Genomic DNA, 25,258 nt, shown 5'->3' with positions numbered 1-25,258 from the left:
TCTTAAACTTCATTATTTATAATATATATAACTTATATTCATATGAATTGTTTCTTTAACTTTTCATGTGAGATATTAAAATTTTAAATATTTGTTTTAAATTTTTTTAAGTTGATCCGAGTTAAGACACGTAACTCAAGACTTGACTTGCTGAGTTTGATAATTATAGGACAAACCACACTCAAGATTTTAGAAATGAGAGGTAATAAGCAAAATGGATTTTCTACTTAAACCTGCATGCACGCACAACCTAGACTAGGCTTTAGTTTATTTTTGGGCTATAAAAGGGGGTTTTTTTTTTCCGCCAACATGGTTTTAGGCTTAGTATTTGAGGTTTGTTAACTTTATAAAAAAGAGTTTCAACAAGCAATTATGTCTTTATATTAATTAAAATATATTAGATTGTGTTTCTATATCTTATGCTTCTATATATGTGCTTTGTCTTTTTTAGTTTTTTAATTACTAAATGTTTTGCATGCTTTTATACTCTCTAGCTAGTTCTTACCTGGATATCTAATTTAATTAAAATACTCACATTACCATAAACTAAACAATCCATAAGTTTAATTAGTCTTCTAATAATTCTAGGCAACATAATTAGCATAATTATATGGGATTCTCACCGGAAACGAGAGTGCCAAAGGCCAGGACAAAGAATTGGATCATCCCACTTGCAATTTGGGAATACTAAATTAACATTACATTAACATTGATGTTGCCTCCCAACCAATCCTAAGGCAAGCATATCTTTTGTTTCACCACAGCAAGTCTTTTTTTAGCATTTTCTGAATTTGAAGTGCACTACAACTCTAAATCCAAATTGGAAACTGAAACCATGACGTAACAGGGTGGATGTCATCAAAGAGAAATGAAGACAAGTTTAATGCGTCAATTTTCCGTGAACTCCAATTACGAGTAGTTCTGATATCTTCCATTTTATTCTGAAGATAGCAAGAGACATTTATTTTTCTCCTGATGGTGAAAGGGTGCGGAATTTGCAGAAGGGTTGGAATTTGCAGAAGGGTTGGATACTGATATGGCTAGCTTGTCTTAATTTCAGGGTGATGGCAATTTAAGTTTTCTTTTCCAATGCACACTTTTTAGTGAAAGCATATGACCAAAAGTCTGTTCGGTATAAATTTTGCAAATTGATTGAGTTATTTATCAGCTTTTGATTCAGAAAAGTTCAGGTTCAACAGAATTATACATATGGGATTTGTTTACTTCTTAAATTATGAGTTACAGATTTGAGAGAGCAGTGATTTAAATTCTGATAATAAGAAAGTCACAAAGGGATTTAGGGAGGGGACATTTACAGGGTTTCAGCACCAAACATACCAACTTCATATAGGCAATTAGCATTAGCAGTTTGTTCACTTCATAAATAAAGGAATAAAGGAGTAAAAATTTGAGAGAACAGTGATTTAAATTCTGATACTAGGAAAGCAGCAAAGGGCTAAAGAGCGTCATTGCTCTCCATGACTGGCAGTATAAATTGGCAATTAGGCAGTAGCAGTTTGCCAGGGAGTGAAGAGAAATGAAGAAGAAAATGCTTGTGATGGGGCTGTCGGAATTCTGTTAATGTTTTCACTTGGGCTAACAGCATAAGCAGAGAAGCCATTGCTAAATTGCTCCACTTCCTCCCATTATTGGTGACTGCTGTTAGATTGTTATTAAATGGTTTAGTGTAAAGTAAATATATGCAGAACTAAAAAGCTTATAATAAACGAAAGGAAAGGAATAATAAAATTGCAGTATAAATATATGCGTAAAAGAACGGAACCACTAATGAAAGTAGAGTATTTGCTTGCTAAATTTTGGATGGTTGAAGGAAATGGAAACGTTTCTGTCAATGGTTATACCTTCTATCCTTGAGGCTAAATTGCCCGTCACTTGGTAAAAGCAAACGTGTCAACGCAAGTAACCTCTCAGTATTTTAACAACATAAAACTATATGCTTTCATAAGATAGTTAATTAAGTATAAAATATATCACCAAACTATTGAGATAATTAATCAGTTTTACACCAATTTTTTTCTTTTAATATCAGTTTTACCATCAAATTATTTGGATTCCTCAATTAAAAACTTTTGTCAGAATCATTTAACAGAAAACAAGAAGTTTTCTGTCAAGCTTTATAAAGAAACTGTAATTGGGAATTTCAAAAACTATTTAGGGATAACTTGGAGAAAACTTGTATAGTTGAAGGGTATTTGTGAGGTTTTCCTTAAATGATTTCATCAGTTTCTAATTCACTGAACTCTGCCTAAACTTGATATATAACAATAAAAAAATTAAAAAAAAAATCATCACAATCTGATCAGTGCAAAACAAGTAAAGAAGGCTATGCTGGCCAACTATTGCCATAAATCGGTGCATGAGCATTGACATGGAGCTGAAAACAATAGAAATATAAGGTACAAGAAAACACCATAAAATACCCTTTAACTGCAACAACGCTGTGATCCAACCAAGCTGCTTCATGTCCCAAATGGTTCCATTCTGTCCTAACCTTCAGTGACTACTCCATCCTTGGTCTTCAGCATTGCTTCTTCTTCTGATTTCTTTCTAGCTTCCTCCTTTGAAGCTTCAAGAGCCTCAACCAATCTCTTCAAACAAGTCTCCTCATCTTGTTCGTCAGACTTTGGCATCAAATTATCAGCAACATCAGCTGGGGACATCTTTGTCTCAACAAACAACTCTTCGATTTTCCCAAATAATTCATGCGATTCAATATCCAAATAATTCTTGGCTAGCACCTTGAATGCTTCAAAGCAGCAATATGACATTACTATATGCTTATCCATCCTCCCCCTCCTAATCAAAGCAGGATCGAGTTTGTCCACGTAATTGGTAGTGAATATAATAATCCTTTCTCCACCACAAGCAGACCAAATTCCATCAATAACGTTCAAAAGCCCTGATAAAGTAACCTTACTGCCGCTGCCGCTTTCTTCTTCTGCCTCCCTTTTCATCTTGGAAATCGGATCCTTCTCTTTGTCTGCTTCATCATCATCTTTCTCCTTCCTTTTCTTTCTCTGACCTGTAAGATCAAGCGAGCAATCAATATCCTCAATCACAATAATAGACTTTCCTTTCGTTTCAATGAGTAGCTTCCGCAACTCGCTGTTGTCCTTTATAGTTGTCAACTCCAAATCATAAACATCATAATCCAATAAATTAGCCATGGCAGCAATCATAGATGATTTTCCAGTTCCGGGAGGACCATAAAGGAGATAACCACGCTTCCAGGCCTTCCCGATTTTTGCGTAATAGTCTTTCCCTTTGCTGAACTTGATTAGGTCCTTCTTGATCTCTTCTTTCTTCGCTGTGTCCATTGCCAAAGTATCGAATGTAGAAGGATGCTCAAACACTATATTGCCCCACTTGGTAGACTTCCACCCGTGCCAGTCCTTGCTAGGATTGTTTGTGTACAGCATCCTCTGTCTGTTCTTCACTGCAATTTCCTTTCCTTTTTTCAGAACATGTTGTACATAAGACTTGGTGATGATTTCCCGATAATGTTTATGGAAAGTGAGCTTGTAATACCTCTTCTCTTCAGAGCCAGGAAACAAAGAAATGGATTTTGATTGGGGGGGAATTTTGCCTGATGCCCACCAGACCCTGACCCCGTTGAAAACATCGGTAACTTCTTCATTAGCATCCATGCTGAGGACTACAGATTGGCTGTCTTTGACAACATCAGCCTTGAGTCTCCTAGCATTCTCGGTAGAGATGGTGCCGAGATAGTTTTGAATGGCAAAGAAGGCATCGCTACGCTTGAGGCGTTCACTTGTGAATTCATGGAAAGAAATTTCGACATAAGGGTTCACAAAATTAACCACCTTCCGAAAATTTCTTTCAGCATACCAACGAATTGTATAAGGAAAAAAGTTCAAATATTTTTCAAACATGAAGAAAGCAACCGCTAGACTAGATATGGTGGCGCTTAGCTCAGTCCACATTTTTCTAGGTATCAACCTGGTGTCTTGGCTTCGATCACAATATTGAAAGTAGTGCCATATTTATAAGCTAGTGAAGTTTTTTTTTTTTTTTTTTTTTCTTATCAATTTTTTTTTATTGAGGACTTGAAGACTTGATGATCAAGTTAGCCGACACGATAAATATTGCCCGCCTCAGTAATTCATGGAACTTATCGTTAGGGTTTATTGGAGTATCTTTATTTGTCTTTCTACCAACATAATATATATTTGTCCTTCGACACTTTACTTATTTTAATCATCATAAAGCCAAGTTGTAACATCACTCTCCATGGAAGACGCAGGGTGGTTGGCTCGATCCAGCCTCCACTTTTGACCTCTGTATGTCAAAGAATAAATTGGATAATTATATGGGATTCTCAATGGAAATGAAAGGGCCAATAGGGCAGGACAAAGAATTGGTTAACCCCACTTACAATTTGGAAATACTAAATTAAAACTACTTTAACTTTGATCGATGCATGTTGTTTGATTCACCCCAGCAAGTCTTTTTTTTAGTTTTTACTGAATTTTAAGTCGACTAAGACTCTTAATCCAAAATAATTTATCATGGTTCTTTATTTTTTATCCAAAAACATTGAAGTTAATACATGTATCATGTATTGTGATTATACAAATATTATCTAATTATCAAATTAAAAATTATTATTATTCTATATATTTATTTAATCAAAACAAGTTTATGAATGTAATTAGTCTTATTAAATTGAAGCCATATAAACAAACCAAAATTACATTCGTTGCATATTTAATTAATATATTTCATGAACATTGAGTGAAATAAAAACTTTTTAGTTGTATACAGTTTAACACCCGTGAAACTCAAATATCAACCCTCAAACTTTAATTTCTTTTTATTAAAATTTAAATTGACTTTAAAAATCATTTTTTCTTGCAGAACTACTTTTGAGAAATTTTAAAAATTAATTATAAAAAATAATAATTTGAGAATTTATTTTAAAAATCTGAAATACTTTTGCAATGAATTTTACAACAAGTTTGTAAGATTCCAAAGAATTTTGGCATGCATTTCAAAAATACAAAAATAATTTTTTTTAATATATGAAATTATGAACTTATACGCAAGACATATATATTCCTGATATTAAATAAAAAAATAGTTTAGTTTTATTTTTATATTGATATTAGAACGGTTAGGTTTTGAACCTAATAAGATAACAACCTTCTTATTGGGGAGTATTTTTCTTCAACCTTAAACATGCTAACAATTAGAAAACACAATATTTTTTTAGTTTATATCAAACAAATATACAATGCAGCTTATCTTAGGTAAGACGTATTAAGGGTGCTAATAACTTTTCTTTACGCAATTAGTTCTCTTACCCAAACTCTGAGACCAGTTAGAGTTCCTAGTAATCAAAATACAAGATGACAATTCCCTTTTTTTTTCTATTAATAAAGGAAAAGTTCCTTGTACTTTCCACCTACATCATTTCTAATTATTCCAATCTAGGAATATGATCGCCACAATGCCACACATAAGCCACATTCACTACGGAAATATCACTCTCCAAGGAAGATGCTGGGTGGTTGGCTCCAGCCTACTCTTTTGACCTCTGTATATTATACAGAGAATAAATTGTATAATTGTAAGGGAACCTCATTGTAAATGAAAAGGCCAATAGGCCAAGACAAAGAATTGCTAACCCCAGTTGCAATGTGGCAATGCTTTATTAATATTACTTCAACTTTGATGTTGCTGCCAAAACAATCATAAAGAAAGCATACGCCAATCGTTCGATTCATCCCAGCAAGTCTTTGTTTAGTTTTTCCTGAATTTTAAGGACACCGAGACTCTTAATCCAAATTGGAAACGGAAACGACCATGATGTAATAGGGCCGATGTCATCAAAGAGAAATGATGACAGGTTTAACGCATCGATTTTGCAAGAACTCTGATTGGTAGTAGTTCTGATATCTTCCTTATTATATTCCGAAGATAGCAAGAGAAATTGTTTTTTTCCTGATGGTGTAATGATGCGGAACTTGCATTTCTTGGATACTGATATGGTCATCTTTGTCTTCTATGGCGGTGGCAGTTTAAGTGTTCTTTTCTAATGCGCACGCTTTTAGTGAAAGCATATGACCAAAAGTCTCTTCGGTATAAACTTTGAAAATTGATTGAGTTATTTATTAGCTCTTGATTATGAAAAGTTTCAGGTTCAAAAAAATTATACATATGGGATTAGATGGGATTCGTTAACTTCTTAAATTATATATGAATTACAGATTTGAGTGAGCAGTGATTTAAATTCTGATAATAGGATGTTGAATTTAAGGCAACAACAGTGGAAACAAATTGTCCGTACTTTTATTTTTACGAGGATACTTGTAGAGTACAGCACCACAACTACCTCACTCACTATTTTATAAACTTTTTTACGGGTTTGTATTTATTTTTAATTATGAGCATTCAGATTAATTTATATATATCTCAATTAATTTTTAGAATTTTAAAATTAATAACTAGATCTAGTAACCCGAAATATGCATGTTTGAAGTTATTTTTGCTATCAGGGCTGCGAATATATGAAGATTCAAGTCAATGAAGTAAATAATGCTTGCATTCACTGTAAAAATAGGTAAAGGTCTCGATCAACTTTCAAAACTACTCCATTGTTGTGCAGAACTGACTCATCAAAAATTCAATGAGAATATGGAAAAAAAATATGGAAGAATCCTAATCAAATTAATTTGTGGAAATTTGTTACGTGAAAACTGTTGTTGGATGGCAACAGAAGTGCTAAAGGAGACACAAGTCTTCAACGTAATGCGTGCGTTGCAATGCTAGTGGACGGAGAGTCATTATCAATCACTGTTCTTTGCCGCGTTGCTCTCTGCTTTCCTTGTGTGTGAACATTTCTTTGAATTTTCTACAAAATGTTTTTCGACGAAGGGATTTACATTTGCAATTATCTGTCAATTAGAGTTTTGAGATGCTTCTAGTTTTTTTTTTTTAGATAATAGTCTATATTATTATTAAGAAAATGGCTAAAAAAATAATCAATTATTTTTCTAATATTTATATAGTAAATTTTAAAAAGTATTAATAATCAATTAAAAAATATATATAAAAAAATATATTTGAAAAAAAATATCGGATCTCATCTAGGTTTGCCTGAGGGTCGACTACGTTTAATTCGGATTTAATAACCATGCTCTACGCTCTAAAGTACAGAAAAATAGTATAATTATTCTGTGAAGAAAAATGTTAATGAGTTGGATTTTTTCACACCATGCTTATTTTTGTTCAGTAAATCTTCGCCAGGAAACTGAAACTGTCTTCAATTGCTCTTAATTACTCTCAAAAGCTTGCACATCTTGTCAGCGGAGTTCTTCAAAGGGAGTTGACCTCTTCTTGGTTCAATAAGCTCCATGAAAATCATCTTCCTTCTTGTTTGGTTAGAAAGACTTTTGTAAGTAACGTGGCAAAGGGAAACAAACTTAATTCTGGTAGAAAATCAAGCACCAGGAAAGCAACAAGGAAAATTGACTAGTGGGCATGTGAAACGTGGCCCAACCGAATTCAATCCGTAATTAAGGCGTGGCCCAATAGCAGCCAGTGATGACAAGTGCATAGATGGGCTTTCTCAATCTTGGATCATTCATGCCCAATTCTTTAATTTATTAATGGAAGGCCTAGTGGGCCTTATCCTTCTCTACCATTCCAACTTCGAAAGAAGTCAGCATTTCATTTTCAAAAAGATCCAATGGAGGCGCGTGCAAGCCACGTGCTAGTGCAGAATAAAAGTTTTGGCTCATCGTTGCATGTGCTGCGCGGGTCTAGGAGGCGCCTGGATGGGCCTATAAGGTGTGCCTCCTTTTCATCTTTGTTTTTGTGTTGGCGGTGTTGTTCATTGCCGCTTACAGAAGGAGATCGGGCGACCTAAAGTTCCGATCTTCTTTCTCTCTCTAATGTAACAACTTTCTCTTTTTTTAAAATAAAATAACAATCAAGGCTGCTATTTGTGGTGGTTTGGGTCCTCGATAGGTTGTTAAAGCTATTTTGTTGCTAAGGGTTTCCATCATTGTGGCTGGTCGGTGGCTTCTAGTGTTGAAGTTGTCGTGAAATTGCCGTGAATGGAGGGAATAGGGGTTGCATTACTGGGTTTGTTGGCTGCGATTAGGGAAGAGGTGCTTCAAACTTGGTTGGTGATGATAGTGTGGTGAAGGGGTTTTCAATGTTTAAATTACTGCCTCCTGTTTATTAATTGTGTTCCTCGTTTTTTTTTTAAAAAAAAATCATTGTTTGATATTTTAGAAAAATGTCAATGTGAAAGCAAAAGGCGAATGGGTAAAAAATTATAAAAAATTCAATTGTTTTGGGAAATTTATATTTAGGAAATTTTTGCATTTTTTAAATTTTTTAGAACACAATCAACATGGGCGTCAAAGTCTACATTCATAAAATGCAAGGACAAGCGCTCTTCATTGAATTGTTTTGGGAAGAAAATATGTCATAATGAACTTTTTGGAACTTCACAGCTTTCATAAATTTTCTCCTCCTACCCTCTGTATAAACTAACACGCATGCCTGTTTTGAAGATTCATTTCTTTGCATTAACGAGGATATAGTTCTGTGATTGACACATCATTCACGGACAAAGGCTTCGACTTGGATGTAGATCGGTCAGACTCCAGCTCTGTTATTGGTAAGCTCGAGCCGGTCCTGCTTCGCACACAATATGCCGGCTTCCGAGGCAATGGTAGCGTTACAGAGAAACTAGTGAGCATGAGAACTATTGTTGTCAATGGTGGTCTATTGTTTGGATCTTCTTGAACACACAATAAGGCAATATGGAGGCATCTAGCGATCTCATTTCTGGAGTAAGAATGTCCTAAGCTTGCATCCATTAGTTCCAGTGCTGTCCCATTTGTCCAATGTTTCCATGCCTGCAACCATCAATAGCTATGTTCAGAAACGTTCTCTTTTTCTCCCCGTCGTTGATCTTGGCATAAATAAAATAAAAATGTGTACAATTAATTTTCTCTTACATAGCTTAGAGGGTCCATGCCATTGTCTGATTGATAGAAACTGCTGTTCTTTTTGCCACTGATAATCTCGAGTATCAAGACACCGAAACTATACACGTCTGACTTGACGGAGTACTGTCCATGCATTGCGTACTCCGGAGACATGTACCCACTAGAGTATATCCAACAATCAGCATCGATTACAGAAAAAGAACATCAACAATTAATCCCTTCAATATATACCATAATTAGCTAATTGAAACTGAACCAGTTTTCCTACTTTCAAATGATTTTGGCATCTTACATGGATTGTCGAATCAAATCTGAAAATTAATGACTTGTAGATTCAGCCTATATCATTTGGTGAAGCAAGGAATTTTTATGAATTAATATTTAGAAAAAAAAAAAAAAGCACAGCAATTGATTATCGATATATGTTATTGGTCGAATGTTTTTCAACAATAAGCTAGGCATGACCTTATATAGTTTTTAACACGTATGTTCAATATATTAACAATTTTTTTTAATTCGAAGATAGGTTTCCTCATGCTCGCATCAACATACACGTGAATTAAGATTAGTCTTTGTTTTTTTAAAGTTAATAACCAGACAAACCTCTAGTCTCAGCATTTTAGCTAGCAGATCGAGAAGCCATTGCTAAATTGCTACACTTCCTCCCATTATTAGTGACTTCTGTTAGATTGTTATTAAAATAATTGTTTTGTGTAAAGTAAATGTATGCAGAATTAATATGAATAGAGTATTTACTTGCTAAATTTTGGGTGAAAAGAAGAGAATAAAAACGCTGTATTATACCCTATATCTTTAAAGCTAATTAAATTACACGCCACTCCGTACAAATAGTATCAATGCAAGTAACCTCTCAAAATTTTAATAACACCACCTCAAAATGTTGTATTAAAGTCTATGAATCTGGACAAATATGATCATGGGCTGCCAAAAAAATTATTTTAAAATTAACATTAAATCAAAACTGTTGAGTGCAAGTCTGTGGTTTGAACACAAATTAATCCCAATTGTTACTTTCTAGGAAATCATTATATTAATCATTTGAAAAGTTTATGCCTTGTATCCCTATAATCTTTTAATAAATATAATTTTATAATAATATTAAATTATTAATAATATGGATTAGTATAGTCTAAATCAATAATATTTTTTTTGGTTAAACTCCTAATATCATGTTGTTTTTACTATTAACATCTAACTACTTATCAATAAGGATATCATTTACGATATAATCCCTATTATTATTTTCATTAAGATTTATTCTATAATTAACATTATAATTATCATCAAAATAAATATTATAATTTAATAAAATCATATCTATATCCTCTCATAAATGAGTTTACCAAAGGTCACATTCTCTTCTATCGCATTATTTTACCCATTCGAGTCTTTTAGAGTTTCCATGTTGTTGCTTGTTTTCATCATGTTTGGGTTTGATCATAGCAAGGGATCTCTTGATTGTTTAAAAACCTGCAAATTATTCTTAAGATTGAATTTTTAGAACATTTCCTCCTTTAAGAATCCATAATTCAAGTACACATGAAAGGAAGGAAGTGCGCCGCGTTCTTCTTCTTCTTCTTCTTCTTCTTCTTCTTCATCTTAATTTTTCCATTCATAAATCTTGAGCGTGTCCTAACTCTTACGGGTTTGCTTACTTCTCCTACTAGGTACAGGCACGACCATTCAATTTTAATTGAATGACTATCAACTCCACCTTCATTTTTTTTTATTTGATTTAGTTTGGTTTTTTATTAAAAAAATATTTAAATTGGTTTTTTTAAAAGAAAAATTAACATTGGTTCAAACCGATCGGTTTAGACTCAATTCAGTTCTGTTATTTTAGAACAAAAATCGGTTTTTTCTGTTTGGCTCAGTTTTTCCGGTTTGACTCGGTTTTTTCCGGTTTAGCTCGGGTTTTTCGGTTCGGTTTTGATTCGGTTTCAGGCTTAACCGAACCGGTCGGTTTTTTTAAATTTCTAATATGTTTAATCGATTTTTTTTCACGATTCAGTTTTTTTAATTATATATTTTTTTATTTTTTCAATTTAATTAATTTTTTTGTTTTTTTCTCGTTTCTAATCGAAATGATAGCACCCACCAGCCCAGTTATCCTTGTGATAATTTTGTTTCACCACAGCAAGTCTTTTTTTAGCATTTTCTGAATTTGAAGTGCACTACAACTCTAAATCCAAATTGGAAACTGAAACCATGACGTAACAGGGTGGATGTCATCAAAGAGAAATGAAGACAAGTTTAATGCGTCAATTTTCCGTGAACTCCAATTACGAGTAGTTCTGATATCTTCCATTTTATTCTGAAGATAGCAAGAGACATTTATTTTTCTCCTGATGGTGAAAGGGTGCGGAATTTGCAGAAGGGTTGGAATTTGCAGAAGGGTTGGATACTGATATGGCTAGCTTGTCTTAATTTCAGGGTGATGGCAATTTAAGTTTTCTTTTCCAATGCACACTTTTTAGTGAAAGCATATGACCAAAAGTCTGTTCGGTATAAATTTTGCAAATTGATTGAGTTATTTATCAGCTTTTGATTCAGAAAAGTTCAGGTTCAACAGAATTATACATATGGGATTTGTTTACTTCTTAAATTATGAGTTACAGATTTGAGAGAGCAGTGATTTAAATTCTGATAATAAGAAAGTCACAAAGGGATTTAGGGAGGGGACATTTACAGGGTTTCAGCACCAAACATACCAACTTCATATAGGCAATTAGCATTAGCAGTTTGTTCACTTCATAAATAAAGGAATAAAGGAGTAAAAATTTGAGAGAACAGTGATTTAAATTCTGATACTAGGAAAGCAGCAAAGGGCTAAAGAGCGTCATTGCTCTCCATGACTGGCAGTATAAATTGGCAATTAGGCAGTAGCAGTTTGCCAGGGAGTGAAGAGAAATGAAGAAGAAAATGCTTGTGATGGGGCTGTCGGAATTCTGTTAATGTTTTCACTTGGGCTAACAGCATAAGCAGAGAAGCCATTGCTAAATTGCTCCACTTCCTCCCATTATTGGTGACTGCTGTTAGATTGTTATTAAATGGTTTAGTGTAAAGTAAATATATGCAGAACTAAAAAGCTTATAATAAACGAAAGGAATAATAAAATTGCAGTATAAATATATGCGTAAAAGAACGGAACCACTAATGAAAGTAGAGTATTTGCTTGCTAAATTTTGGATGGTTGAAGGAAATGGAAACGTTTCTGTCAATGGTTATACCTTCTATCCTTGAGGCTAAATTGCCCGTCACTTGGTAAAAGCAAACGTGTCAACGCAAGTAACCTCTCAGTATTTTAACAACATAAAACTATATGCTTTCATAAGATAGTTAATTAAGTATAAAATATATCACCAAACTATTGAGATAATTAATCAGTTTTACACCAATTTTTTTCTTTTAATATCAGTTTTACCATCAAATTATTTGGATTCCTCAATTAAAAACTTTTGTCAGAATCATTTAACAGAAAACAAGAAGTTTTCTGTCAAGCTTTATAAAGAAACTGTAATTGGGAATTTCAAAAACTATTTAGGGATAACTTGGAGAAAACTTGTATAGTTGAAGGGTATTTGTGAGGTTTTCCTTAAATGATTTCATCAGTTTCTAATTCACTGAACTCTGCCTAAACTTGATATATAACAATAAAAAAATTAAAAAAAAAATCATCACAATCTGATCAGTGCAAAACAAGTAAAGAAGGCTATGCTGGCCAACTATTGCCATAAATCGGTGCATGAGCATTGACATGGAGCTGAAAACAATAGAAATATAAGGTACAAGAAAACACCATAAAATACCCTTTAACTGCAACAACGCTGTGATCCAACCAAGCTGCTTCATGTCCCAAATGGTTCCATTCTGTCCTAACCTTCAGTGACTACTCCATCCTTGGTCTTCAGCATTGCTTCTTCTTCTGATTTCTTTCTAGCTTCCTCCTTTGAAGCTTCAAGAGCCTCAACCAATCTCTTCAAACAAGTCTCCTCATCTTGTTCGTCAGACTTTGGCATCAAATTATCAGCAACATCAGCTGGGGACATCTTTGTCTCAACAAACAACTCTTCGATTTTCCCAAATAATTCATGCGATTCAATATCCAAATAATTCTTGGCTAGCACCTTGAATGCTTCAAAGCAGCAATATGACATTACTATATGCTTATCCATCCTCCCCCTCCTAATCAAAGCAGGATCGAGTTTGTCCACGTAATTGGTAGTGAATATAATAATCCTTTCTCCACCACAAGCAGACCAAATTCCATCAATAACGTTCAAAAGCCCTGATAAAGTAACCTTACTGCCGCTGCCGCTTTCTTCTTCTGCCTCCCTTTTCATCTTGGAAATCGGATCCTTCTCTTTGTCTGCTTCATCATCATCTTTCTCCTTCCTTTTCTTTCTCTGACCTGTAAGATCAAGCGAGCAATCAATATCCTCAATCACAATAATAGACTTTCCTTTCGTTTCAATGAGTAGCTTCCGCAACTCGCTGTTGTCCTTTATAGTTGTCAACTCCAAATCATAAACATCATAATCCAATAAATTAGCCATGGCAGCAATCATAGATGATTTTCCAGTTCCGGGAGGACCATAAAGGAGATAACCACGCTTCCAGGCCTTCCCGATTTTTGCGTAATAGTCTTTCCCTTTGCTGAACTTGATTAGGTCCTTCTTGATCTCTTCTTTCTTCGCTGTGTCCATTGCCAAAGTATCGAATGTAGAAGGATGCTCAAACACTATATTGCCCCACTTGGTAGACTTCCACCCGTGCCAGTCCTTGCTAGGATTGTTTGTGTACAGCATCCTCTGTCTGTTCTTCACTGCAATTTCCTTTCCTTTTTTCAGAACATGTTGTACATAAGACTTGGTGATGATTTCCCGATAATGTTTATGGAAAGTGAGCTTGTAATACCTCTTCTCTTCAGAGCCAGGAAACAAAGAAATGGATTTTGATTGGGGGGGAATTTTGCCTGATGCCCACCAGACCCTGACCCCGTTGAAAACATCGGTAACTTCTTCATTAGCATCCATGCTGAGGACTACAGATTGGCTGTCTTTGACAACATCAGCCTTGAGTCTCCTAGCATTCTCGGTAGAGATGGTGCCGAGATAGTTTTGAATGGCAAAGAAGGCATCGCTACGCTTGAGGCGTTCACTTGTGAATTCATGGAAAGAAATTTCGACATAAGGGTTCACAAAATTAACCACCTTCCGAAAATTTCTTTCAGCATACCAACGAATTGTATAAGGAAAAAAGTTCAAATATTTTTCAAACATGAAGAAAGCAACCGCTAGACTAGATATGGTGGCGCTTAGCTCAGTCCACATTTTTCTAGGTATCAACCTGGTGTCTTGGCTTCGATCACAATATTGAAAGTAGTGCCATATTTATAAGCTAGTGAAGTTTTTTTTTTTTTTTTTTTTTCTTATCAATTTTTTTTTATTGAGGACTTGAAGACTTGATGATCAAGTTAGCCGACACGATAAATATTGCCCGCCTCAGTAATTCATGGAACTTATCGTTAGGGTTTATTGGAGTATCTTTATTTGTCTTTCTACCAACATAATATATATTTGTCCTTCGACACTTTACTTATTTTAATCATCATAAAGCCAAGTTGTAACATCACTCTCCATGGAAGACGCAGGGTGGTTGGCTCGATCCAGCCTCCACTTTTGACCTCTGTATGTCAAAGAATAAATTGGATAATTATATGGGATTCTCAATGGAAATGAAAGGGCCAATAGGGCAGGACAAAGAATTGGTTAACCCCACTTACAATTTGGAAATACTAAATTAAAACTACTTTAACTTTGATCGATGCATGTTGTTTGATTCACCCCAGCAAGTCTTTTTTTTAGTTTTTACTGAATTTTAAGTCGACTAAGACTCTTAATCCAAAATAATTTATCATGGTTCTTTATTTTTTATCCAAAAACATTGAAGTTAATACATGTATCATGTATTGTGATTATACAAATATTATCTAATTATCAAATTAAAAATTATTATTATTCTATATATTTATTTAATCAAAACAAGTTTATGAATGTAATTAGTCTTATTAAATTGAAGCCATATAAACAAACCAAAATTACATTCGTTGCATATTTAATTAATATATTTCATGAACATTGAGTGAAATAAAAACTTTTTAGTTGTATACAGTTTAACACCCGTGGAACTCAAATATCAACCCTCAAACTTTAATTTCTTTTTATTAAAATTTAAATTGACTTTAAAAATCATTTTTTCTTGCAGAACTACTTTTGAGAAATTTTAAAAATTAATTATAAAAAATAATAATTTGAGAATTTATTTTAAAAATCTGAAATACTTTTGCAATGAATTTTACAACAAGTTTGTAAGATTCCAAAGAATTTTGGCATGCATTTCAAAAATACAAAAATAATTTTTTTTAATATATGAAATTATGAACTTATACGCAAGACATATATATTCCTGATATTAAATAAAAAAATAGTTTAGTTTTATTTTTATATTGATATTAGAACGGTTAGGTTTTGAACCTAATAAGATAACAACCTTCTTATTGGGGAGTATTTTTCTTCAACCTTAAACATGCTAACAATTAGAAAACACAATATTTTTTTAGTTTATATCAAACAAATATACAATGCAGCTTATCTTAGGTAAGACGTATTAAGGGTGCTAATAACTTTTCTTTACGCAATTAGTTCTCTTACCCAAACTCTGAGACCAGTTAGAGTTCCTAGTAATCAAAATACAAGATGACAATTCCCTTTTTTTTTCTATTAATAAAGGAAAAGTTCCTTGTACTTTCCACCTACATCATTTCTAATTATTCCAATCTAGGAATATGATCGCCACAATGCCACACATAAGCCACATTCACTACGGAAATATCACTCTCCAAGGAAGATGCTGGGTGGTTGGCTCCAGCCTACTCTTTTGACCTCTGTATATTATACAGAGAATAAATTGTATAATTGTAAGGGAACCTCATTGTAAATGAAAAGGCCAATAGGCCAAGACAAAGAATTGCTAACCCCAGTTGCAATGTGGCAATGCTTTATTAATATTACTTCAACTTTGATGTTGCTGCCAAAACAATCATAAAGAAAGCATACGCCAATCGTTCGATTCATCCCAGCAAGTCTTTGTTTAGTTTTTCCTGAATTTTAAGGACACCGAGACTCTTAATCCAAATTGGAAACGGAAACGACCATGATGTAATAGGGCCGATGTCATCAAAGAGAAATGATGACAGGTTTAACGCATCGATTTTGCAAGAACTCTGATTGGTAGTAGTTCTGATATCTTCCTTATTATATTCCGAAGATAGCAAGAGAAATTGTTTTTTTCCTGATGGTGTAATGATGCGGAACTTGCATTTCTTGGATACTGATATGGTCATCTTTGTCTTCTATGGCGGTGGCAGTTTAAGTGTTCTTTTCTAATGCGCACGCTTTTAGTGAAAGCATATGACCAAAAGTCTCTTCGGTATAAACTTTGAAAATTGATTGAGTTATTTATTAGCTCTTGATTATGAAAAGTTTCAGGTTCAAAAAAATTATACATATGGGATTAGATGGGATTCGTTAACTTCTTAAATTATATATGAATTACAGATTTGAGTGAGCAGTGATTTAAATTCTGATAATAGGATGTTGAATTTAAGGCAACAACAGTGGAAACAAATTGTCCGTACTTTTATTTTTACGAGGATACTTGTAGAGTACAGCACCACAACTACCTCACTCACTATTTTATAAACTTTTTTACGGGTTTGTATTTATTTTTAATTATGAGCATTCAGATTAATTTATATATATCTCAATTAATTTTTAGAATTTTAAAATTAATAACTAGATCTAGTAACCCGAAATATGCATGTTTGAAGTTATTTTTGCTATCAGGGCTGCGAATATATGAAGATTCAAGTCAATGAAGTAAATAATGCTTGCATTCACTGTAAAAATAGGTAAAGGTCTCGATCAACTTTCAAAACTACTCCATTGTTGTGCAGAACTGACTCATCAAAAATTCAATGAGAATATGGAAAAAAAATATGGAAGAATCCTAATCAAATTAATTTGTGGAAATTTGTTACGTGAAAACTGTTGTTGGATGGCAACAGAAGTGCTAAAGGAGACACAAGTCTTCAACGTAATGCGTGCGTTGCAATGCTAGTGGACGGAGAGTCATTATCAATCACTGTTCTTTGCCGCGTTGCTCTCTGCTTTCCTTGTGTGTGAACATTTCTTTGAATTTTCTACAAAATGTTTTTCGACGAAGGGATTTACATTTGCAATTATCTGTCAATTAGAGTTTTGAGATGCTTCTAGTTTTTTTTTTTTAGATAATAGTCTATATTATTATTAAGAAAATGGCTAAAAAAATAATCAATTATTTTTCTAATATTTATATAGTAAATTTTAAAAAGTATTAATAATCAATTAAAAAATATATATAAAAAAATATATTTGAAAAAAAATATCGGATCTCATCTAGGTTTGCCTGAGGGTCGACTACGTTTAATTCGGATTTAATAACCATGCTCTACGCTCTAAAGTACAGAAAAATAGTATAATTATTCTGTGAAGAAAAATGTTAATGAGTTGGATTTTTTCACACCATGCTTATTTTTGTTCAGTAAATCTTCGCCAGGAAACTGAAACTGTCTTCAATTGCTCTTAATTACTCTCAAAAGCTTGCACATCTTGTCAGCGGAGTTCTTCAAAGGGAGTTGACCTCTTCTTGGTTCAATAAGCTCCATGAAAATCATCTTCCTTCTTGTTTGGTTAGAAAGACTTTTGTAAGTAACGTGGCAAAGGGAAACAAACTTAATTCTGGTAGAAAATCAAGCACCAGGAAAGCAACAAGGAAAATTGACTAGTGGGCATGTGAAACGTGGCCCAACCGAATTCAATCCGTAATTAAGGCGTGGCCCAATAGCAGCCAGTGATGACAAGTGCATAGATGGGCTTTCTCAATCTTGGATCATTCATGCCCAATTCTTTAATTTATTAATGGAAGGCCTAGTGGGCCTTATCCTTCTCTACCATTCCAACTTCGAAAGAAGTCAGCATTTCATTTTCAAAAAGATCCAATGGAGGCGCGTGCAAGCCACGTGCTAGTGCAGAATAAAAGTTTTGGCTCATCGTTGCATGTGCTGCGCGGGTCTAGGAGGCGCCTGGATGGGCCTATAAGGTGTGCCTCCTTTTCATCTTTGTTTTTGTGTTGGCGGTGTTGTTCATTGCCGCTTACAGAAGGAGATCGGGCGACCTAAAGTTCCGATCTTCTTTCTCTCTCTAATGTAACAACTTTCTCTTTTTTTAAAATAAAATAACAATCAAGGCTGCTATTTGTGGTGGTTTGGGTCCTCGATAGGTTGTTAAAGCTATTTTGTTGCTAAGAGTTTCCATCATTGTGGCTGGTCGGTGGCTTCTAGTGTTGAAGTTGTCGTGAAATTGCCGTGAATGGAGGGAATAGGGGTTGCATTACTGGGTTTGTTGGCTGCGATTAGGGAAGAGGTGCTTCAAACTTGGTTGGTGATGATAGTGTGGTGAAGGGGTTTTCAATGTTTAAATTACTGCCTCCTGTTTATTAATTGTGTTCCTCGTTTTTTTTTTAAAAAAAAATCATTGTTTGATATTTTAGAAAAATGTCAATGTGAAAGCAAAAGGCGAATGGGTAAAAAATTATAAAAAATTCAATTGTTTTGGGAAATTTATATTTAGGAAATTTTTGCATTTTTTAAATTTTTTAGAACACAATCAACATGGGCGTCAAAGTCTACATTCATAAAATGCAAGGACAAGCGCTCTTCATTGAATTGTTTTGGGAAGAAAATATGTCATAATGAACTTTTTGGAACTTCACAGCTTTCATAAATTTTCTCCTCCTACCCTCTGTATAAACTAACACGCATGCCTGTTTTGAAGATTCATTTCTTTGCATTAACGAGGATATAGTTTTGTGATTGACACATCATTCACGGACAAAGGCTTCGACTTGGATGTAGATCGGTCAGACTCCAGCTCTGTTATTGGTAAGCTCGAGCCGGTCCTGCTTCGCACACAATATGCCGGCTTCCGAGGCAATGGTAGCGTTACAGAGAAACTAGTGAGCATGAGAACTATTGTTGTCAATGGTGGTCTATTGTTTGGATCTTCTTGAACACACAATAAGGCAATATGGAGGCATCTAGCGATCTCATTTCTGGAGTAAGAATGTCCTAAGCTTGCATCCATTAGTTCCAGTGCTGTCCCATTTGTCCAATGTTTCCATGCCTGCAACCATCAATAGCTATGTTCAGAAACGTTCTCTTTTTCTCCCCGTCGTTGATCTTGGCATAAATAAAATAAAAATGTGTACAATTAATTTTCTCTTACATAGCTTAGAGGGTCCATGCCATTGTCTGATTGATAGAAACTGCTGTTCTTTTTGCCACTGATAATCTCGAGTATCAAGACACCGAAACTATACACGTCTGACTTGACGGAGTACTGTCCATGCATTGCGTACTCCGGAGACATGTACCCACTAGAGTATATCCAACAATCAGCATCGATTACAGAAAAAGAACATCAACAATTAATCCCTTCAATATATACCATAATTAGCTAATTGAAACTGAACCAGTTTTCCTACTTTCAAATGATTTTGGCATCTTACATGGATTGTCGAATCAAATCTGAAAATTAATGACTTGTAGATTCAGCCTATATCATTTGGTGAAGCAAGGAATTTTTATGAATTAATATTTAGAAAAAAAAAAAAAAGCACAGCAATTGATTATCGATATATGTTATTGGTCGAATGTTTTTCAACAATAAGCTAGGCATGACCTTATATAGTTTTTAACACGTATGTTCAATATATTAACAATTTTTTTTAATTCGAAGATAGGTTTCCTCATGCTCGCATCAACATACACGTGAATTAAGATTAGTCTTTGTTTTTTTAAAGTTAATAACCAGACAAACCTCTAGTCTCAGCATTTTAGCTAGCAGATCGAGAAGCCATTGCTAAATTGCTACACTTCCTCCCATTATTAGTGACTTCTGTTAGATTGTTATTAAAATAATTGTTTTGTGTAAAGTAAATGTATGCAGAATTAATATGAATAGAGTATTTACTTGCTAAATTTTGGGTGAAAAGAAGAGAATAAAAACGCTGTATTATACCCTATATCTTTAAAGCTAATTAAATTACACGCCACTCCGTACAAATAGTATCAATGCAAGTAACCTCTCAAAATTTTAATAACACCACCTCAAAATGTTGTATTAAAGTCTATGAATCTGGACAAATATGATCATGGGCTGCCAAAAAAATTATTTTAAAATTAACATTAAATCAAAACTGTTGAGTGCAAGTCTGTGGTTTGAACACAAATTAATCCCAATTGTTACTTTCTAGGAAATCATTATATTAATCATTTGAAAAGTTTATGCCTTGTATCCCTATAATCTTTTAATAAATATAATTTTATAATAATATTAAATTATTAATAATATGGATTAGTATAGTCTAAATCAATAATATTTTTTTTGGTTAAACTCCTAATATCATGTTGTTTTTACTATTAACATCTAACTACTTATCAATAAGGATATCATTTACGATATAATCCCTATTATTATTTTCATTAAGATTTATTCTATAATTAACATTATAATTATCATCAAAATAAATATTATAATTTAATAAAATCATATCTATATCCTCTCATAAATGAGTTTACCAAAGGTCACATTCTCTTCTATCGCATTATTTTACCCATTCGAGTCTTTTAGAGTTTCCATGTTGTTGCTTGTTTTCATCATGTTTGGGTTTGATCATAGCAAGGGATCTCTTGATTGTTTAAAAACCTGCAAATTATTCTTAAGATTGAATTTTTAGAACATTTCCTCCTTTAAGAATCCATAATTCAAGTACACATGAAAGGAAGGAAGTGCGCCGCGTTCTTCTTCTTCTTCTTCTTCTTCTTCTTCTTCATCTTAATTTTTCCATTCATAAATCTTGAGCGTGTCCTAACTCTTACGGGTTTGCTTACTTCTCCTACTAGGTACAGGCACGACCATTCAATTTTAATTGAATGACTATCAACTCCACCTTCATTTTTTTTATTTGATTTAGTTTGGTTTTTTATTAAAAAAATATTTAAATTGGTTTTTTTAAAAGAAAAATTAACATTGGTTCAAACCGATCGGTTTAGACTCGATTCAGTTCTGTTATTTTAGAACAAAAATCGGTTTTTTCTGTTTGGCTCAGTTTTTCCGGTTTGACTCGGTTTTTTCCGGTTTAGCTCGGGTTTTTCGGTTCGGTTTTGATTCGGTTTCAGGCTTAACCGAACCGGTCGGTTTTTTTAAATTTCTAATATGTTTAATCGATTTTTTTTCACGATTCAGTTTTTTTAATTATATATTTTTTTATTTTTTCAATTTAATTAATTTTTTTGTTTTTTTCTCGTTTCTAATCGAAATGATAGCACCCACCAGCCCAGTTATCCTTGTGATAATTTTGTTTCACCACAGCAAGTCTTTTTTTAGCATTTTCTGAATTTGAAGTGCACTACAACTCTAAATCCAAATTGGAAACTGAAACCATGACGTAACAGGGTGGATGTCATCAAAGAGAAATGAAGACAAGTTTAATGCGTCAATTTTCCGTGAACTCCAATTACGAGTAGTTCTGATATCTTCCATTTTATTCTGAAGATAGCAAGAGACATTTATTTTTCTCCTGATGGTGAAAGGGTGCGGAATTTGCAGAAGGGTTGGAATTTGCAGAAGGGTTGGATACTGATATGGCTAGCTTGTCTTAATTTCAGGGTGATGGCAATTTAAGTTTTCTTTTCCAATGCACACTTTTTAGTGAAAGCATATGACCAAAAGTCTGTTCGGTATAAATTTTGCAAATTGATTGAGTTATTTATCAGCTTTTGATTCAGAAAAGTTCAGGTTCAACAGAATTATACATATGGGATTTGTTTACTTCTTAAATTATGAGTTACAGATTTGAGAGAGCAGTGATTTAAATTCTGATAATAAGAAAGTCACAAAGGGATTTAGGGAGGGGACATTTACAGGGTTTCAGCACCAAACATACCAACTTCATATAGGCAATTAGCATTAGCAGTTTGTTCACTTCATAAATAAAGGAATAAAGGAGTAAAAATTTGAGAGAACAGTGATTTAAATTCTGATACTAGGAAAGCAGCAAAGGGCTAAAGAGCGTCATTGCTCTCCATGACTGGCAGTATAAATTGGCAATTAGGCAGTAGCAGTTTGCCAGGGAGTGAAGAGAAATGAAGAAGAAAATGCTTGTGATGGGGCTGTCGGAATTCTGTTAATGTTTTCACTTGGGCTAACAGCATAAGCAGAGAAGCCATTGCTAAATTGCTCCACTTCCTCCCATTATTGGTGACTGCTGTTAGATTGTTATTAAATGGTTTAGTGTAAAGTAAATATATGCAGAACTAAAAAGCTTATAATAAACGAAAGGAATAATAAAATTGCAGTATAAATATATGCGTAAAAGAACGGAACCACTAATGAAAGTAGAGTATTTGCTTGCTAAATTTTGGATGGTTGAAGGAAATGGAAACGTTTCTGTCAATGGTTATACCTTCTATCCTTGAGGCTAAATTGCCCGTCACTTGGTAAAAGCAAACGTGTCAACGCAAGTAACCTCTCAGTATTTTAACAACATAAAACTATATGCTTTCATAAGATAGTTAATTAAGTATAAAATATATCACCAAACTATTGAGATAATTAATCAGTTTTACACCAATTTTTTTCTTTTAATATCAGTTTTACCATCAAATTATTTGGATTCCTCAATTAAAAACTTTTGTCAGAATCATTTAACAGAAAACAAGAAGTTTTCTGTCAAGCTTTATAAAGAAACTGTAATTGGGAATTTCAAAAACTATTTAGGGATAACTTGGAGAAAACTTGTATAGTTGAAGGGTATTTGTGAGGTTTTCCTTAAATGATTTCATCAGTTTCTAATTCACTGAACTCTGCCTAAACTTGATATATAACAATAAAAAAATTAAAAAAAAAATCATCACAATCTGATCAGTGCAAAACAAGTAAAGAAGGCTATGCTGGCCAACTATTGCCATAAATCGGTGCATGAGCATTGACATGGAGCTGAAAACAATAGAAATATAAGGTACAAGAAAACACCATAAAATACCCTTTAACTGCAACAACGCTGTGATCCAACCAAGCTGCTTCATGTCCCAAATGGTTCCATTCTGTCCTAACCTTCAGTGACTACTCCATCCTTGGTCTTCAGCATTGCTTCTTCTTCTGATTTCTTTCTAGCTTCCTCCTTTGAAGCTTCAAGAGCCTCAACCAATCTCTTCAAACAAGTCTCCTCATCTTGTTCGTCAGACTTTGGCATCAAACTATCAGCAACATCAGCTGGGGACATCTTTGACTCAACAAACAACTCTTCGATTTTCCCAAATAATTCATGCGATTCAATATCCAAATAATTCTTTGCTAGCACCTTGAATGCTTCAAAGCAGCAATATGACATTACTATATGCTTATCCATCCTCCCCCTCCTAATCAAAGCAGGATCGAGTTTGTCCACGTAATTGGTAGTGAATATAATAATCCTTTCTCCACCACAAGCAGACCAAATTCCATCAATAACGTTCAAAAGCCCTGATAAAGTAACCTTACTGCCGCTTTCTTCTTCTGCCTCCTTTTTCTTCTTAGAAATCGGATCCTTCTCTTTGTCTGCTTCATCATCATCTTTCTCCTTCCTTTTCTTTCTCTGACCTGTAAGATCAAGCGAGCAATCAATATCCTCAATCACAATAATAGACTTTCCTTTCGTTTCAATGAGTAGCTTCCGCAGCTCGCTGTTGTCCTTTATAGTTGTCAACTCCAAATCATAAACATCATAATCCAATAAATTAGCCATGGCAGCAATCATAGATGATTTTCCAGTTCCGGGAGGACCATAAAGGAGATAACCACGCTTCCAGGCCTTCCCGATTTTTGCGTAATAGTCTTTCCCTTTGCTGAACTTGATTAGGTCCTTCTTGATCTCTTCTTTCTTCGCTGTGTCCATTGCCAAAGTATCGAATGTAGAAGGATGCTCAAACACTATATTGCCCCACTTGGTAGGCTTCCACCCGTGCCAGTCCTTGCTAGGATTGTTTGTGTACAGCATCCTCTGTCTGTTCTTCACTGCAATTTCCTTTCCTTTTTTCAGAACATGTTCTACATAAGACTTGGTGATGATTTCCCGATAACGTTTATGGAAAGTGAGCTTGTAATACCTCTTCTCTTCAGAGCCAGGAAACCAAGAAATGGATTTTGATTGGGGGGGAATTTTGCCTGATGCCCACCAGACCCTGACCCCGTTGAAAACATCGGTAACTTCTTCATAATCCTCCATGCTGAGGACTACAGATTGGCTTTCTTTGACAACATCAGCCTTGAGTCTCTTAGCATTCTCGGTAGAGCTGGTGCTGAGATAGTTTTGAATGGCGAAGAAGGCATCGCTACGCTTGAGGCGTTCACTTGTGAATTCATGGAAAGAAATTGCGACATAAGGGTTCACAAAATTAACCACCTTCCGAAAATTTCTTTCAGCATACCCACGAATTGTATAAGGAAAATAGTTCAAATATTTTTCAAACATGAAGAAAACAACCGCTAGACTAGATATGGTGGCGCTTAGCTCAGTCCACATTTTTCTAGTTATCAACCTGGTGTCTTGGCTTCGATCACAATATTGAAAGTAGTGCCATATTTATAAGCTAGTGAAGTTTTTTTTTTTTTTCTTATCAGAATTTTTTTATTGAGGACTTGAAGACTTGGCGATCAAGTTAGCCGACACGAAAAATATTGCCCGCCTCAGTAGTTCATGGTATTTATCGTTAGGATTTGTTGGAGTATCTTTATTTGTCTTTCAACAAACATAATATATTTGTCCTTCGACACTTTACTTATTTTAATCATCTTAAAGCCAAGGTGTAACATCACTCTCCATGAAAGACGTACGCTGGGTGGTTGGCTCGATCCAGCCTCCATTTTTTACCTCTCTGTATATCAAAGAATAAATTGGATAATTATGTGGGATTCTCAATGGAAATGAAAGGGCCAATTGGCCAGGACAAAGAATTGGTTAACCCCAGTTACAATTTGGAAATACTAAATTAAAACTACTTTAACTTTGATCGATCCATGTTGTTTGAT

General features: G+C 34.1%; 1 protein-coding gene across 10 annotated transcripts; it reads right to left on the bottom strand.

Annotated features, from left to right (window-relative positions):
• Positions 1 to 2,335: 2,335 nt before the first annotated feature.
• On the bottom strand, positions 2,336 to 24,818 carry LOC112325816 (AAA-ATPase ASD, mitochondrial). 10 transcript variants are annotated; one of them, XM_052452377.1, is made up of 2 exons: positions 23,727 to 24,818; positions 2,336 to 2,933 (listed from the first exon to the last, which is right to left on the bottom strand). In XM_052452377.1, the coding sequence occupies exons 1-2, from the start codon at positions 24,750 to 24,752 to the stop codon at positions 2,508 to 2,510; spliced, it is 1,452 nt and encodes a 483-aa protein (XP_052308337.1). In that variant the 5' UTR covers positions 24,753 to 24,818; the 3' UTR covers positions 2,336 to 2,507. The 10 variants fall into 10 exon arrangements, with proteins under 10 accessions (XP_052308337.1, XP_052308335.1, XP_052308334.1 ...); XM_052452375.1 differs by having other exon boundaries at positions 2,336 to 3,043; positions 23,831 to 24,818; XM_052452374.1 differs by having other exon boundaries at positions 2,336 to 3,549; positions 24,337 to 24,818.
• Positions 24,819 to 25,258: the final 440 nt, after the last annotated feature.

The sequence above is a fragment of the Populus trichocarpa genome, chromosome 4, assembly GCF_000002775.5.
Source record: "Populus trichocarpa isolate Nisqually-1 chromosome 4, P.trichocarpa_v4.1, whole genome shotgun sequence".
Classification (NCBI taxonomy): Eukaryota; Viridiplantae; Streptophyta; class Magnoliopsida; order Malpighiales; family Salicaceae; genus Populus; species Populus trichocarpa.
This window is presented reverse-complemented; position numbering and strand designations above follow the sequence as displayed.

What these genes read in the sequence shown, in the direction of transcription:
- LOC112325816 (XM_052452375.1), bottom strand. Translation starts at nt 24,752, where the DNA reads ATGTGGACTGAGCTAAGCGCCACCATATCTAGTCTAGCGGTTGTTTTC. An exon ending in TTGCTCGCTTGATCTTACAG is followed by an intron (nt 3,044 to 23,830) that starts GTCAGAGAAAGA and finishes TTGATCTTACAG; the next exon opens with GTCAGAGAAAGAAAAGGAAG.